General features: G+C 45.0%; 1 protein-coding gene across 1 annotated transcript in view; it reads right to left on the reverse strand.

Annotated features, from left to right (window-relative positions):
• LOC132570166 (O-acyltransferase like protein-like) overlaps positions 1 to 13,946 on the reverse strand; it is a 28,427-nt gene extending 14,481 nt beyond the window's left edge. Inside the window, exons 1-3 of the mRNA XM_060236600.1 lie at positions 13,802 to 13,946; positions 12,095 to 12,234; positions 11,635 to 11,713 (exon numbers count right to left, since the gene is read on the reverse strand). Of these exons, the coding sequence (XP_060092583.1) occupies positions 11,635 to 11,713; positions 12,095 to 12,234; positions 13,802 to 13,946 (364 nt within the window). The remainder of the gene's footprint in view (positions 1 to 11,634; positions 11,714 to 12,094; positions 12,235 to 13,801) is intronic.
• Positions 13,947 to 17,160: the final 3,214 nt, after the last annotated feature.

Raw genomic sequence — 17,160 nt, forward strand, 5'->3', positions numbered from 1 at the left:
TGAAACTTGGAGAGTGTTTTGAGGAAAGGCATTGGATGCTACGCTACAAATTTGGTGGCTCTAACCCAAAAAACACCCCTCCCCTCCAGATCAATTCTCCATTATACCCTATGGGAATTGGTCTCAATGGGGAATAATGGTGTGCCCAGCAGGCATTTTCCCCACCCCTTTCTGATGATCCTGAAGCGGGGGGAGTGCCTCCAAACTGCGGGATCCCCTGTCCCCACCTGGGGATTGGCAACCCTACAGGAAACGTGAGTTGGGTCTGGGGAACCTGACTTGTTAAAAGCATAGTGTCTAGTTTGGCTCTCAGAAATGAACAGAATTGATTCCAGCTTAAGATTTCAAGGGTCTGTGCTCACTTCATCAGATGAACGGGAGTGTGTATCCGTTATACATGCATCAACTTACCAGATATGTGCTCCATCACATCTGATGAAGTGGGGTCTAACTCACAAAAGCTTCCACTGGGATCAGTTCTATTAGTCTGAGGTGCCATGCAACTGGGGTTGCCAACATTCAGTTGGTCGACAATAAGTAACAACTATCAGAAAGTTAATACATTACAAAATTTGGTTATATTGAAAAACTGAGAACAATAAATTAGGTTGGTGGTCAACAACCCATAATCCTGATGTACCCATATAATTTGCTATGAACCTGTCAAATTTTTGATGCCTGCGACCACAAGACCTTTAACTATTATATTCATAGTTATGGGCTGTTGACCACCAACCTAATTTATTGCTATCAGTTTTGCAACATAGCCAAGTTTTACGATACATTCACTTTCTGATGGTTGTTACTTAGCGGACCTTCTTGCTTCTTATTGTCAGATACTTCACGCTAAGACCCCTTCTGGTTGATTATCCAGAGGTGGTGGCTGCAAATCTCTCGCTATTAACACTGATCTCCAGGTGACAAAGATCAATTCACCTGGAGAAAACCTACTTTGGAAGGTGGATTCTATGGCATTACACACCAATGAAATCCTTCGCCTCCCCAAACCTTGCCCACCTCAGGCTCCACCCTCAAAATGTTCAAGTATTTCCCAATCCAGAGTAGGCAATGTGGAACTCCTATATTTCTTGCCTTCTGTACACAGGGGTTTCCTTTTTCATGCAACTGAACACACCCTTGCAGTCCACCAACCAGGCCATGTGCTGTCATAACTGGGACTAAACAGAGGTTTAGAATCCCATTCTGTTGGGAAGAATGCCCAGAGGCCTGCATTCAGATATCAGGCAGCTGATTCAAGGCTTCCCAGAATATTTTTGTTCTCAGTTCACATATGATGGAGAAAGGGTAGCCAGCTCTGGGTAGGGAAATACCTGGAAATTTGAGTGTTGGAGCCTGGGGAGGGCAGAGTTAGCAGAAGGAAGGCAGCTCAGCATGATATAATGCCATAGAGTCCACCCTCCAAAACTGAGGAGAAGGAGAAGAAGAAGGAGAAGATATTGAATTTAAACCCCACTCTATACTCTAAATCTCAGAGTTTCAGAGCAGCTCACAATCTCCTTTACACACACACAACAGACACCCTGTGAGGTAGGTGGGGCTGAGAGAGCTCTTACAGCAACTGCCCTTTACAGGACAACCTCTGTGAGAGCTATGACTGACCCATGGCCATTCCACCAGCTGCAAGTAGAGGAGTGGGGAATCAAACCCAGTTCTCCCAGATAAAAGTCCACACACTTCGCCACCAGCCCAAACTGGTTCTAGAGGCTAGCATCTCTAGACAGGGAAAGGGAGCAGAGTTTGGGTATATGCAGGGCTTTTTTTTGGTAGGAAAAGCCCAACAGGAACTCATTTGCATATCAGGCCACACACCCTGACATCACCATTGTTTTGCACATGGCTTTTTGTAGGAAAAAGTCCAGCAGGAACTCATTTGCATATTAAGCCACACCCCTGATGCCAAGCCAGATGGAACTGCGTTCCTGCTCAAAAAAAAAGACCTGGGTAAATGGATGTTGGTGCTCATCATAGACAAATCTCTGTTGGCTATGCTGTGTGGACACGGCCCCTGTGATTAACTACTTTATAGCTTTTTGCAGACTCTCATTGTCCTGCGCTGCCTCTTCACAATTGATTAGGCCCTGTAAAAACAGAGCACAAATTATACGTCAGTGGGCCCCAGTCCACGAAACCATAGCCCGGGATGTCAAGAGTGGAATAAAACAGCCATTGACTTGATAAGCGAGTGCATAAAGAGAACATAGAGTTTGCTTTAAATCAGATGTATCTCTGCGCTGGTAACTGCCTGGCCCATACCTAAATTCTGCCAGGATGTCATCTGACTGGTGTGTCCAGAAATAATCCATAGGAGACTCAGGGCTCTGATCCCGTTTAGAGCTGAGGAGACTTCCCTGGGAGACTTCGTCAGCCATACAGCGGAAAGGTTCTTTTGCAAGGAAAAACATCGGAGTACCCAGTCCAACGTCCCTGAGAAAGTTACGAAACAAGAAAGGAATTTTAAGGAAAGGAAAATTAAGAAACAAGAAAGTCTTCATGCCTTCGTTACAGCACATGTATATACACATTAATCCTTAAATTGCCAACCTCCAAGTGGGACCTGGAGATCTCTGTAGATTATGACTGATCCCCAGACTACAGAGATCAGATTCCCTGGAGAAAATAGCTGCTTTGGAGGGCAGACTTTCTTATACTGTGCTGAGGTTCTTCCCCTCCCCAAACCCACCCTCCACAGAACTCCGAGTCCCCATCTCTAAATCTCCAGGAATTTCCCAACCTAGATTGGCAACCCTAGAAAGTTGTCTTTTAAAGGCTAGGTGCAGCCTGGTTTTGCATGGGGAACCATCAGTATTGATTAAGGGGAAATCAATGAGAAATCCTTTCCTGAGAGGACTGTGCCTTGAAGTCACATCCTTGGGGGCTGAAGTAGCTGATCCAGGTGCCACTCTGGGAGATGGCAGCTCCACACCCCTTCTGATCAAGCATTTTGGGTGTATCCTTCTGTGGCCTAGTTCACACATTCAGGAGAACAAGGGAGTAAAAATACTGAGATAGCCCAATGAATGGCACCACGAGACCACCAGGGGTGGGGGTGGGGAGGGGATTCCAGCTTTGAATGTCCCTTCATGTGAAAAATGCCAGGCAAACGGAAGACAAGCACCGCAAGAAGAAATAGGGTTGCCAAGTCCAATTTAAGACATATCTGGGGACTTTGGGGATGGAGCCAGGAGACTTTGGGGGTGGAGCCAGGAGACATTGGGGTGGAGCCAAGATCAAGGCTGTGACAAGCATAATTGAACTCCAAAGGGAGTTCTGGCCATCACATTTAAAGGGACGGCACACCTTTTCAATGCCTTCCTTCCATAGGAAATAATGGATAGGGGCACCTTCTTTTGGGGCTCATAGAATTGGACCCCCTGGTCCAATCGTTTTGAAACTTGGGGAATATTTTGGGGAGAGGCACTAGATGCTGTACTGAAAATTTGGTGCCTCTACCTCAAAAAACAGCCCCCCCCCCCGAGCCCCAGATACCCGCGGATCAATTCTCCATGATTTTCTATGGGAATAAATCTCTATAGGGAATAATAGAGTTCCCAACAGACATATCCCTCCCCTCCCCCCACTTTCTGATGACCCTGAAGCGGGGGGAGGGCCTCCAAACCGGGGGATCCCCTGCCCCCACCTGGGGATTGGCAACCCTAAGAAGAAAGCTTCCTGTACCTTCCCTTTGCATGGTGTGTTTGCCAGGGCTCGATCTAAGGGGCCGCTTCCCCTTGGCACTACTGCAGGGGGGGGGGGGGGCGCCAAATTGGGTATGGAGTCCATTCTACTCTATGGGCCCATAAGATAGAATGGGCCCACAAGGGGGAACCATTTTTTAATTTTGTAGATCCGGTCCCAGCGTTTGCTGCCTTCCCAGATACCCCCCCCCCCCGAGTTCTCATCCCTCTGGCAACCCCGGTTCCTTCATGAGCTGAGAACAGATGCAGGGGAGAAGGGAGATCACTGTCCCCCACCCTCCTGGATACTTACTCTGCCTACCAGTTTTGCAGCTGTTCAGACTTCTGACGGCAATAGTGGCGCCCCTCTCCTCGTTCACTCTTCCTTTTTCCCTTTGCTTCTGAGTAGGGTTGCCAGGTTCAACTCAAAAAAATATCTGGGGCCTCTGGGGTGGAGCCAGGAGCAAGGGAGTGACAAGCATGACTGAACTCCAAAGGGAGTTCTGGTCATCACAGTTAAAGGGACTGCACACCTTTTAAATGCCTTCCCTCCTTTGGAAATAATGAAGGATAGCGGCACCTTCTTTTTGGACTCATAGTATTGGACTCCCTGGTCCAATCTTTTTGAAACTTGGAGGGTGTTTTGAAGACAGGCACCAGATGCTATGCTGACAATTTGGTGCCTCTACCTAAACACAAAGCCCCTCCAGAGCTACAGATATCCACAGATCAATTTTCCATTATACCCTTTGGGAATCGGTCTCCATAGGGTATAATGGAGTGGCCAGCAGACGTTCCCTCCCCCCCTATTTTCTGATGACCCTTAAGTGGTGGGAGGGCCTCCAAGCTGGGGGATCCCCTGCACCCAACTGGGGATTGGCAACCTTCTGGATATATCATTCCCCTCCCTCCTCATGGTCACCATCTGGTTCAGCAGAGGCTGTGCCAGCCGCTCACTCTGCCCCTCCATATAGTGGCTTTGCCAATTTTCACTGCGCTGTGGTCAGAGGAGGCAGGAGGGGAAGAAATACAACGCCTCCTTTTTCTCTGCGTTCGCTGCCATTTCCTCGTTTTGCCTCAGCCTCATTGTCCTGCCCCCTAGTAATTTCATTTCTGTTTCTTGACAGCTTCCACCACACACACCTCACTGCGTGTGCCCACTCACCTGCTCCCGTCCCCCTGGGCAGCCTCCAGCCTTCCCTCACTCACACCAGTTTCTTGTGGGCCAGATAAGAGCCCTGGATGAGCCAGTTCTATTCCCTGGTCCATATGTTTGACACCCGTTATAGAGTCTACCCTCTAAGGCTACCCTGTGAGGACTGCTAGACTCGAGAGAGTGTGACAGACCGAAGGTCACTCAGCTAGCTCCCAGGACTGGGATTTAAACTTGGGTCTCCCAGATCCTAATCTAGCATTCTTATTGCTACACCATGTTTTTCTATATACAATTGGGTTAAGAAAACAACTGACAAATAGCCCAGCTGTGGTGTTATAGACGTGATCGGTAATGTGTCTATTATAAGGAGTTCTTGCCTGGCTCATTGAAGCCAGTAGGACCAAGCTTGGGGACTTGAGAACAATGGACAGTAGGATCCAAATCCCCACTGTCCCTGCTCCAATCAAGGGCCCTCTGCTGGTTTGAATGGTCCAATAAGATGCTAGCATGTGAACCTGGAATGTATATATAGCTGGCCCTGTTGGCCCAGTAGCTAGTCTTTGAGTGCAGCCCTGTCTGATGCTGTATTGAATAAAGAGCTATGTTCACTACCACCTCGCCTCTTGCATGCGTTGAACCCACTATATTATATGTGGCATCAGGGGAGGGCAAATGGTTGATCTGGGGGGAAATAGGGAGGGAATGGAAAACTCAGAAAAGTGGCAAGCAATCGCATGTTAATATCCTGCGGAAGTCCTCTCTCCGCTCAGGGGGATTGGAGCAAAATCTCCCTGTGGAAGTAGCCATTGTAAACTAACACACTAACTTTCCTTCTTCCCCTCCCCCCCTTCCCATTTTTCATCTAAAACTCCTTCGGGCAGGAACCTGCTTTTTTATGTTGCTCCGTGTTACTCTATAACACACCGTGTTCACCAGTGGCCTTGTAAAAAACAAAGCAGATTACTATTAAAGGCCAACTTTGCCATGAACTGTCAAGCACAATCAGCGATGTGGAAATCTGTTCCATTTAATCTCTTCTTTAGATTTACCCTCATCTTCTTCGTCTGAAGACATGCACCCATAATTTGTAGAAGACGATGCTGAGGAGTTGCGCTTAACCTTCCTCCATGCTTCAGAAACTGTCCCAGCACTTGCCAAGATGAGAAAGGAGATGCTAACAAAGCTGAGAGAAACAGAGACTTGTTACTGCAGAGCGACAGGTGCTTCTAGAAAGGCCCAAGCCCTCCCAGCCTCCTACTTACAGACAAACAGCTACAAAAACATCCAAGGGGAAGAGGTCTTTTGCGCATCTGGCCACAGATGGGTAGGACAGTGTCGAATTCAGAGCCAATGGAAAGGGGACAGGTGGTAGGAAGGAGAAGGTCTTGAATTTAAATGTATCTGTTAAGAAAGAATACATGAATCTCTGCCAGGCAGGATTTTCTGTTACGTATGTTATGATTGCTTTTCTTAGCGGCTCATTCAAGAAAGGAAAGGTTTGTTCTTTAATGTTCCAGAAAACATTTCTGTTTGGCACAAAGAGATTGTATTATCCTAGCTGTAAACACATTTCTTCCCTCCCCATTTTAAACTTTTTGGCATTTAAAAAAACAAGTCCCCCTCCCTCTTGTGCCTTCCATTTGTTTTCACAGATATGTAGAAAAGACAGAGAAGATGTATGGCTCAGTTCAAACACAATGCAAAACCATGGCTTCTTTTAGCTACGGTTCATTTATTAAATCAGGTTTCAGCTCAGAGATGAACATTTAAATCCTGGTTTGGTCAACCAGTGCTGGTATCACTATCTTTGTTCTTTAACACACCAAGAGTGTATGATGTGCCATCTTTTCCAATTTATGGTGACCCTATGAATTAATGACCTCCAAAATATCTTATCATTGACAGCATTCAGGTCTTGCAACCTGAAGGCTGTGCTTTCTTTTTTTGAGTTAATCCATCTCATAAGAACATAAGAGAAGCCATGTTGGATCAGGCCAGTGGCCCATCCAGTCCAACATTCTTTCACACAGTGCCCCCCAAAAAGGTGCCATCAGTTGGGCCAGGGCACTAGAAGCCCTCCTACTGTTGTCCCCCCCACAAACAACAAAAATACAGAGCATCACTGCCCCAGGCAGAGAGTTCCATCTATACCCTGTGACTAACAGCCACTGATGGACCTCTGCTCTGTCTAGTCAATTCTCTCTTGATGCCATCTATGCATGTAGCTGCTACCACCTCCTGTGGCAGTGAATTCCATGTGTTAATCACCCTTTGGGTGAAGAAGTACTTCCTTTTCTCCATTCTAACCCCACTGCTCAGCAATTTCATTGAGTGTCCACAAGTTCTTGTATTGTGAGAAAGGGAGAAAAGGACTTTTTTTTTCTACCTTCTCTATTCCATGCATAATCTTGAAAACCTCCATCACATCACCCCTCAGTCGACATCTCTCCATGTTAGGTCTTCCTTTTTTCCTACTACCTTCAACTTTCCCCAGCATTATTGTCAAGGGCAGAACTGGGAAACAGGGCAGGATTAGGAAACTATGCCCACTTCATATGAAATCGTAATTAACTGTGGTCTGTAAACAAATTTCAAATCATGATTTTGGATGTGCTTTTGATGGACCCTAACTATTGTTACTGAGAGGCTTGCTGTGGAAAGATCCATTAACCACAATACATGTCACACTATATCTAAACTGAGCCACTATCAATGGGTGGTCAGGCCATATCCAAAGTAAAGACTGTATCACATATTAAGGGTAACAACCCAAATCTTAAAATTCTTCCCTTCTCCCTCATCCCTGTTTATTTTTAGGCTTGGAGCCCAACTAAAGGAGAAATACCAGCAGGAGAATGGTTCAGATGGCAGTGGCTGGGAAGGATTCAGTATTCCACCTTCACGTGACAATCCCCTTTACTTTGCTGTTTACAGCTGCTCAGGAAAAGACTGCACCAAGATGCGTCCTCTAGACCTAGTTTGTCACCAGGTGTTGGGTGTATCTAAGCAAGTTTTCATTAAGTTTCCATCAAGGGTTGACTTTCTAGTTTCACTTCAATATTCTCGACTGGGAAGCTAAAAAAGGTATTGCCCCTACGCCAGCAGCCTACCAAGTAACGTTTGCTCTTTTGTTCATTCATGCAGGGGTGTCAAACTCATTTGTTATGAGGGCCGAATCTGACATAAATGACACCTTGTCGGGCCAGGCCATGTGTGTCATAAAATGTAACGCCAGGTAGCAGAGAGATATATATGAGACACAGACAAATAATATTAAAGGGTTAAAAAAAACCCTTAACATAAAATATGCTTAAAACATTAGCACTTGTTGGTCTTAAAGGTGCTTTCTTTGTATCTCTTCCATGGAATCCAGGGAACTGGGTAAAAGAAGCTCTAGCTCTTTCCTTCCTTCCCTAGGGGACTGGGGGGGGGGGAGGAGTCTCAGCCAATAGAAGGAAGAGAAGCTTGGCTCAGTAGCTCTGCTGTGCATTTGAGAGAGCATAGGGGTAAACTACGTGGGGGCTCCAGGGCTGAAGCCCCCCCCCTCTCCGGGCAACCAACACAGGACTTGGGGGTTTCCACTTTGAATTTTCAAGATTATCTTCAAAGGCACGGATGGGGTGGTAGAGTACGTGTGATTTTCCCTCTGGGCTGCAAAGAAGTCAGTGGTGATCTTACAACCTCAGCTTCTTAGAAATGCTAATTGAGCTAGAAGACACAAATGGTTTAGATATTTGGATGGAGAAACTTCTCCTCCCTGGCGCCAGAGGCTAGGTGTCAATATGCATATTAACCAGTGTTCCTAAGCGCTACTTGGGTAAATCAATAAATTGGCAGGGAGTGGGGAGATCTTTCTGGCAATAGCTTTTGCTATTTCTTTAAGCCTGTGATTGTTTACATTCATTTAAACCAGATTCTTTTGAAATGAATGGCCCCAGCAAGCCTATCAGGTAGATCACTAGCTCACAAAGTAGAATTTTTTCTCACAAGACTCCACAGCTTAGGGGGAACATTGTTGGACACACCATTGTTCCTTATGAAGATTGATTTCCATAGGGTATAATGGTGAATTGATCTGTGGGTATCTGGAGCTCTGGAGGGCCTGTTTTTGAGATAGAGGCACCAAATTTTCAGCATAGCATCCGGTGCCTTTCTTCAAAACACCATCCAAGTTTCAAAAACATTGGACCAGGGGATCCAGTTCTATGAGCCCCAAAAGAAGGTGCCCCTATCCTCCATCATTTCCAATGGAAGGAAGGCATTGAAAAGGTGTGCAGTCCCTTTAAATGTGATGGCCAGAACTCCGTTTGGAGTTCAGTTGTGCTTGTCACAACCTTGCTTCTGGCTCCATCCCAATGTCTTCTGGCTCCACTCCAAAGTCTCCTGGCACCACCCCCAAAGTCCCCAGATAGTTCTTGAATTGGACTCGGCAACCCTACCTAGGCAGATACAACTAACATGAACTGATTTCTAAGCATATAACAATATTATTGCAGCTTATTTTACATGGTTTTGGATAAAAAAGTTATAAAATACTTAGACAAATTTGAAATGCTATTATAACAATTTAGAAGCTGCAGGGATTACATGATTAACATGGCTATCCTCTATAACCACTGGCCAACTCCCACCTTTTCCTGGGTTTGGCCTGGTCCATGGGCATTGCTGGGGGGTGCACCCTAAATTTATGGGGAGGGAGCTTCTCCATAAATTCATAGGTAGTGATAATAAAGGCCCCTCCCTGTGATGTCACTGGCTCCTCCCTATGATGTCACTGGATCAAATGCCTCTGGCTGGACCCCAGCCCCACCCCCTCGGGAAATTGAAAAGTCTGTGCCCTTGTGAGAGAGCATGGCAAAGCAAGTTCTCCCTCCAGTCTAAGGAGCCATTTAAGTTGGAGGAAGAGCCACAAGTTGGAGGAAGGCTACTTATTGTCGGATCCACCCCATAACACTTCCTGCTTACTGTTAAAGACAGGATCCCACAATCTCCTTTGATGCACTTTTACCATCATTTGATTAACTTGATTGTTCTTTGAAAGAAGCCAGAAAGAGAGCATTTCAGGGTGTTTATAACTCTAGAAGAGATTATTTGGCCATTTTAGTGAGCAGAGTCTGTTCCTTCTAGAAACATTAAAATTATTGGATACTATATTGGGTACTATAGTCTTAAGCAAAAAGTTTCTGAAAACCCTTAATGGCAGCTTGTTTTTATGCTGTAGGCTCGTCCCTCTGTTAAGTAAAGAACACATGGAACTGCCTTATATCAGGGCTTTTTTTTGTAGAAAAAGCCCAGCAGGAACTGATTTGCATATTAGGCCACACACCTCTTACGCCAAGCCAGGCAGAACTGCATTCCTGCTAAATAAAAAAAGCCCTGCTTATTCTGAATTAGACCCTCGGTCCATCTAAGTCAGTACTGGCAGCAGCTCTCCAGGGTGTCAAGCAAAGGTCTTTCACATTGCTTACTGCCAGATTTTTTTAACCAGAGATGCTAGGGATTGAGTCTGGGACCTTCTGCATGTCAAGTAGAGGCCCTTCCACTGAGCTACAGCTCCTCCCAAACAGGTTCAAGACAGACAGGTTTAGGACAGACAAAATCGTGGGATTCACTGTCAGTGGATGTAGCGATGGCCATGAGAATAGATGGCTTTAAAAGGGGCCTAAATGGACTCACAGAAAAGGTCCATCTATGGCCGCTAGCCAAGACAGCAAAAGGAAACCTCCTCTGTATGCCAGTGTTAGGAGACAACATACATGCATACAGCACAGGAAAGCCTCCACGTCCTGTTTGTCACTTTTTGAGGGCAACTGTTGGGCAGTGGTCACTGTGTAAGGAAGGATGCTGTACAAGATGTGCTTGCTTGCTTCACTTTATCTGCTGTTGTACTGGAGTAACAGAACTGCGCAACTCTGAGACGTTGACCAAAGGGCAAACTTTCTGAACTGAAACAGTGCTGACATTGTCATTGTGTGATATGAAAATTCCCTGATGTGGTGGGTTGTCTGTACTGGCTCATTTGTATGATAGGAAACCGCCAGCAAGCTATGACCATGCATGCAAATAATGTAAGGTGCATCAATGAGGGTTCTCATCAGTTGAGAGAGGGAAGAAATTGGGAGTTATTTATGTATTGAGGAGAACAGGAGAAGTATTTGAAGGGCTGTCATATAGAGGAGGGCAGGGAGTTGTTTTTGTTAGCAGCGGAAGAGAGGACTCACAGAAATGGGCTTAAATTAAGGGTGGGAAGGTACTGGCTGGATATTTGGAAAACTTTTTTACAGTAATAGTTGTTCAACAGTGGAATCAGCTACCGAGAGAAGTGGTGAGCTGCCCCTCACTGGCAGTCTTCAAGCAACAGCTGGACAAACACTTACCAGGGATGAACATAAGAGAAGCCATGTTGGATCAGGCCAATGGCCCATCCTGTCCAACACTCTGTGTCACACAGTGGCTGTTCTAGGCTGATCCTGCACTGAACAGGGGGTTGGACTAGATGGCCTGTATGGCCCCTTTTGTGATTCTATTATTCTATTCTACATATTCTGCATTTTCCATATTGCTTTTCAGTGTCCATCATAGTTTGATATGGTAATGTAATAATACAACAATTGGCGGGGGGGGGGAGATAAGATGCTTATTTATTTAGGAAGGATGCTGAGAATCAGAGCTTTGAGAGGAATCACAACTCAGCTCCCTGCCTGTTCCAAGATCAACGCGCACGTTAGAGCTTCAGATAAAGCTTTAACTACCAGATGCTAGAGAAAAAGGGCCTTCAGTTACCTAGGATGGCTAGTTCTGTGACATCTTCCTCAGAACAGGAACTGGGTACGCACATGCCACAGTCGTAGTCAATGCTGTCCTAGGAGGCATAATTTTCTTTAGTAGTTATCTTATTGTCTGAATAAATTGAAGGGAAAATTGAGTTGATATAGGCAAAAACAGACATACGAAGTGGATGCCAAAAAAAGGCACCAATTTCAATGACCCCCATTCCCCCACCCAAAAACCTTTTAAACAAGTGTTAAAATCCAAAGACATAAGAACAAGAATCAAAACATTGGTCAGGAAGGAACATCAAACGAAACATTAACAAGCCCTCTTTGGGTCTGTTTTCACCCTTGGAATGTTATATCTGTCTTCATTCTGAATTTCTTTGCTATGGTTGCCCCTAAAGGGAAAAAAAAATGCCAATATATTACAGTCCTTCGCCAAACAATAGCTGTGTACTGAAGAGACACACCTGCTGTACTTGGAGTTTGCAATACTGCCCTCGGAATCTTCCAGAAGGAGCCTCTGCAGAAACGCATTCGCTATAACTGCCCAGTCTGTCCGTATTCCCACTAAAGATATTGCTGCCGAATTTCCCAACAGAATCATACACTGAAAATGTCAAAGAAAAGAGGCTGAACATTGTCCACCCACTAATTGTACAAAAGCTTCCATTTTATTGAAATGTTTTTACACCTTGCCTCTTCTCATCATTACAGATATTTAAGGCAGTCGGCCTTTCCCAGCTAAAGCTAGCTTAGAGACAAAGACAGGAAACATGTTCAAAGTAACATAATAACTTCCCACACATAATAACATGATCAAGGAAAGGAAGCTCTCGACCACTACTAGGCTCCACAGTCTTTACACGAAAGTCCTGTCTAGGTAAGGTGGCCTTACACTTGGGTGGATCCAGCCATTTCCCAGGTTACTTATGCTGGAGTAACATTCACAGATGTCCTCAGATTAAAATGGGACTCTGATCATCAGTGATTGAGAGAAAGAGGCAATGACCTTCATGGTAGCAGCTGGACTTTTTTTTGTAGCAGGAACTCCTTTGCATGTTAGGCCACACACCCCTGATGTAGCCAGTCCTTCTGGAGCTTACAGTAGGCCCTGTACTAACAGCCCTGTAAGCTCCCGGAGGATTGGCTACATCAGAGAGGTATGGCCTAATATGCAAAGGAGTTTCAGCTACAAAAAAAGCCCTGGCTAGCCGGCTTCATGGGTGATGGTCATGAACTCAGTGTAGGGTTGCCAACCCTGCCCCGGTGAGGGACTTTCACCTGGAAGTGACATCATCACGCCAGTGGCATCACTCACGGCTACTCTAGGCATTTCCGGGGAAACTCTATGGTTTCCCCAGACACTTTAGCCATTTGACAGGGAAAAACTCTATGATACCTATTGTACCATAGAGTTTTCCCTCCCAAATGTCTAGAGCATTTGGGGAAAACATAGTTTTCCCAGAAGCGCCTAGAGTGGCTGCCATGCGCTGTAGGTAGGGTTGAGAGGCTGAGAGACCTCTGAGAGAACTGCTGTTGAGAGTACAGCTCTGATAGAGTTATGACTGACCCAAGATCATACCAGCAGGTGCTTATGGAGAAGTGGGGAATCAAACCCAGTTCTCCCAGATAAGAGTCCATGCACTTAATCACTACATCAAACTGGCTTTCTACCGCATACTGTACTCAAGGTAGAAAAACCCAATACCCCCACATACAGTTGTTGTAATTACATAACAATAAATAAAATAACTGACAATTTTTGCCCTTTACAATCAGTCTCCAAATTGCCTCACTCTGGTCTCGTAGCATAAGAAGGCAGAGGTCATCATAAGAACATAAGAGAAGCCATGTTGGATCAGGCCAATGGCCCATCCAGTCCAACACTCAGCGGCCATAAAAACCAAGTGCCATCAGGAGGTCCACCAGTGGGGCTAGAAGCCTTCCCACTGTGCCCCCCAGCAAGCACCAAGAATACAGAGCATCACTTGCCCCAGACAGAGTGTTCCAACGATAAGCTGTAGATAATAACCACTGATGGACCTCTGCTCCATATGTTGATCCCATCCCCTCTTAAAGCTGTCTATACTTGTAGCCGCCACCACCTCCTGTGGAAGTGAATTCCATCGCCCAACACAGTTAATGCAAATGTGCTTTTAAAAAATTCTACTTACTCCTCACAGCGTAAGCTTTGGGCTTTGCTGCATTCAGGTCAGAAAGAAAAGTGGCAACATCTTCCCAACATCCTTGGGAGAAATTTCCTGCGGAGGTGTAAGGAAGCAGAGGCAGCAGCAAGAGCTTGAACAGGGGTGCCTCCATTTCATCCCCTCTCTTGTTTGTATCCAGGCTTTTTTCTTTAGGCCGGATGGAATATTTAAGGACTTTGGGGCCACTTGCTTTAGGTGAGCAGGCAACTCTGTCCTGATCTTAATTGGAAAAGGCTTAATCTACAACTGCGGTGTGATGGAAATTGTTATCAAGCATGAAAGGGGTATTTAGGCCCTGACGTTTTCTTGAATCAGACAGCTTGCACATTTCCTTTCTGCCCTTTCCCACACCTGCCACAATTCGTTACACGGATCAAGACAAGACTTCCTTTGTCTTTGTGGTACTCTCATCACAGCTTCATAATTATTCCACATTTACACATTTCAAGAGTTGTTATGGTTGTCACAGACGGTGCTGAACTGGAGATGGAAGGTCTCTATTCGCCCACGTTAGGGAAGTGTAGTGACAAATTCAGTTCTTCCTTACCAGCATCTTAACTATCACATATCTGTCCTGCTCTTCATTCAGTGTACATCATTTTCCTCTCTCTGTCTCACTCTCACAACCCTATAAAGATAACGTAGTAATTAGTAGATATACTCTGAGATGGGAAACCTGAGTTCAAATAGCCATTCTGCCCTGAAAATCCCTAGGTAAACTTGGGCAGTCTCAGCTTGACAACACAGCTACCCATCTTGAACTGTTTTTGTGTCAACTCAACAATCATGGATGATGTTGGCTTATGATATGGACATGCCATCAAGGCACAACTGACTTATGGCAACCCCAGCTAGGGGCTTTCAAGACAAGGAAGAAGCACAACTGGTTGCCATTGCCTTCCTCTGCAGTGTCTTCTTTGGTGGTCCACCATCCAAGCACCAAATCTGATTAGCTTCTGAGATCTGGTTGTACCATACCATTACCTTACCATTCTGCATCCTTTTTCACCATGGAGGCCACAGATAACAGGAAGGGAACAGGTTGAATCCAATCAGTTTTTCCTTCAATGCATGAAGGACAGTAGTCTCCTTTTGATCGAAAGGAATCATGGAGAGCCAGTTTGGTATAGTGGTTAAGTGTGCGGACTCTTATCTGGGAGAACCGGGTTTGATTCCTTATTCCTCCACTTGCACCTGCTGGAATGGCCTTGGGTCAGCCATAGCTCTGGCAGAGGTTGTCCTTGAAAGGGCAGCTGCTGTCAGAGCTCTCTCAGCCCCACCCACCTCACAGGGTGTCTGTTGTGGGGGAGGAAGATAAAGGAGATTGTGAGCTGCTCTGAGACTCGGATTGGAGGGTAGGATATAAACCCAATATCATCTTCTTCATGGGACAAAGCAGCATCAGGGAGGAAAACTAGGCAAGATTGCCCCATTTCTCTCTTGCGTTAGTGGAAAAGCTGCTGAGATCCTACCCTGTTACATAGGTATACAAAAATAACTACTAGGAACAAGACCTGTAATAAAAAGGTAGCCTTTATTATTTCATTCACTCTGTACAAAAAAAAAATGAGAAAAGAAACCACACTATCACCGCATAGTGACAACCCCATTTGATATACAAGTCAAAAAGTGCACATCAACAAGCGTGAGGGTTTTCAAGAGGTACACAATTTTTATTTTAAAAAAGGCAGTGATAAGCTAGCACACATCACTGACGGAAAGGGTAACGGAATCCCAAGTATACTCTGCTAGGGTTTTTTTTTAAATCCAGAAGTTCTCTGTAACCACCCAACACTTGCTGAGTATAAAGAGAAAGGGAGGGGGCAGAGAAACGAGCATTCAGTCATCAGTGAATGAAGAGCAAGGAAAGTCCATAAGTGATAACAACTCTTCTCTGACAGCGTATCTAGACGAACCTCTAGAATCAGTTCTTCTGTTCCCGCACGTCCAAAGCCGATGAACCGTTTTCATCAATAAATAACAGAATCTTACAATTCTTTAGGGGCCAAAAAAAAATAAAATAAAATTCCCCCAACATTTATTTACATATGAAATGTGTTTAGTACAGTTGTTATGAACAATGGATTTAACACCAAGACCTCCCCTTTCGGAACGAAACGTTTACCTATGGTATAATCATGCAGTTCTTTCTCTCTCTCTATGTATATATACATACATACAAACAACATTTTGCTTTTTTAATTTTTAAAAAAGTACAAAATTGGGTTTTTTGGGAATACATACGTGGTATAAAAGCAAACAAAACAAGAAACAAAAAACATAACTCACAGAGAGCTCAATGTCAAGGAGGCAGCAAGTGGTACGTTATATTTTCCTGTAACATCCTGAAAACATTCACAAGTAAAAATAGGTACACTCAGAAGTGTTCAAAAAAAGCACCAGACTTTGCACCAAGTAAATCCATAGTCAAATTAATAAAATGCCAATCAAGTGATGCTAATTAACACAGTTCTGCCATGAGAGTAGGAATCAAAAGCCACAAGGGGTGCAAAAACTATGACTTCCTCCTCCACCTCTTCCCATATCCCCCAGTCAGGCTGTCTTAAGAAACCATTCGTCACATCCAAGTGGTTTTGGTGTAAATGGTGGCAACATTGCCAAGTAAATGAAACCCCATGCTCATGAGTCCGGGGACACCTGTTAGTACAGAATGAGGATTCCCAGTTTTGTGAACATTTGCCAACATGTAGGGGGGCTATTTTTCTAGCAGAAGTTCCTCTGCATATTAGGCCACGCCCCCCTGATGTAGCCAATCCTCCAAGAGCTTAGAGGGCTCTTTGTACAGGGCCTACTGTAAGCTCCAGGAGGATTGGCTACATCAGGGGGCATGGCCGAATATGCAGAGGAGCCCTGCGGTAGGACAATGGTAATTATCCCTGTACCCAGCCTCTCTGTTTCAGCATTGGTGACTGCACACCTCTGGATTATATCAACTACCAGCAATTTTTCATAATATATTATATATTATGATAAACTCAAACCAACGCAGTTTTTCCAGTCCATCATGTAGAGTGGATTGACGGATGGGGAACACAGCTCTACGGTGGACAACTGGGGTCAATGATTGTCAAATCTCTTTGTAAGGTCTACACACTTGTATTTTTTTTTTAAAAAAACGTTCTCAGGAGAAGTCCAAATGCTGCACTCAGTACCATATTTTAGTACAGAATTCAGGTCACAAGGAACTACGTAAGACACATGGCTCTGGGTATGCTTTCAGAAAAGGCTACGCTAACACCATTTCACATGACTTTGAGCTCAATGCAACATGGGCAAGAGCCAGCATAGCTTGCTGGGGAAGAGTT

This window comes from Heteronotia binoei, chromosome 4, assembly GCF_032191835.1.
Source record: "Heteronotia binoei isolate CCM8104 ecotype False Entrance Well chromosome 4, APGP_CSIRO_Hbin_v1, whole genome shotgun sequence".
NCBI classification, from domain to species: domain Eukaryota; kingdom Metazoa; phylum Chordata; class Lepidosauria; order Squamata; family Gekkonidae; genus Heteronotia; species Heteronotia binoei.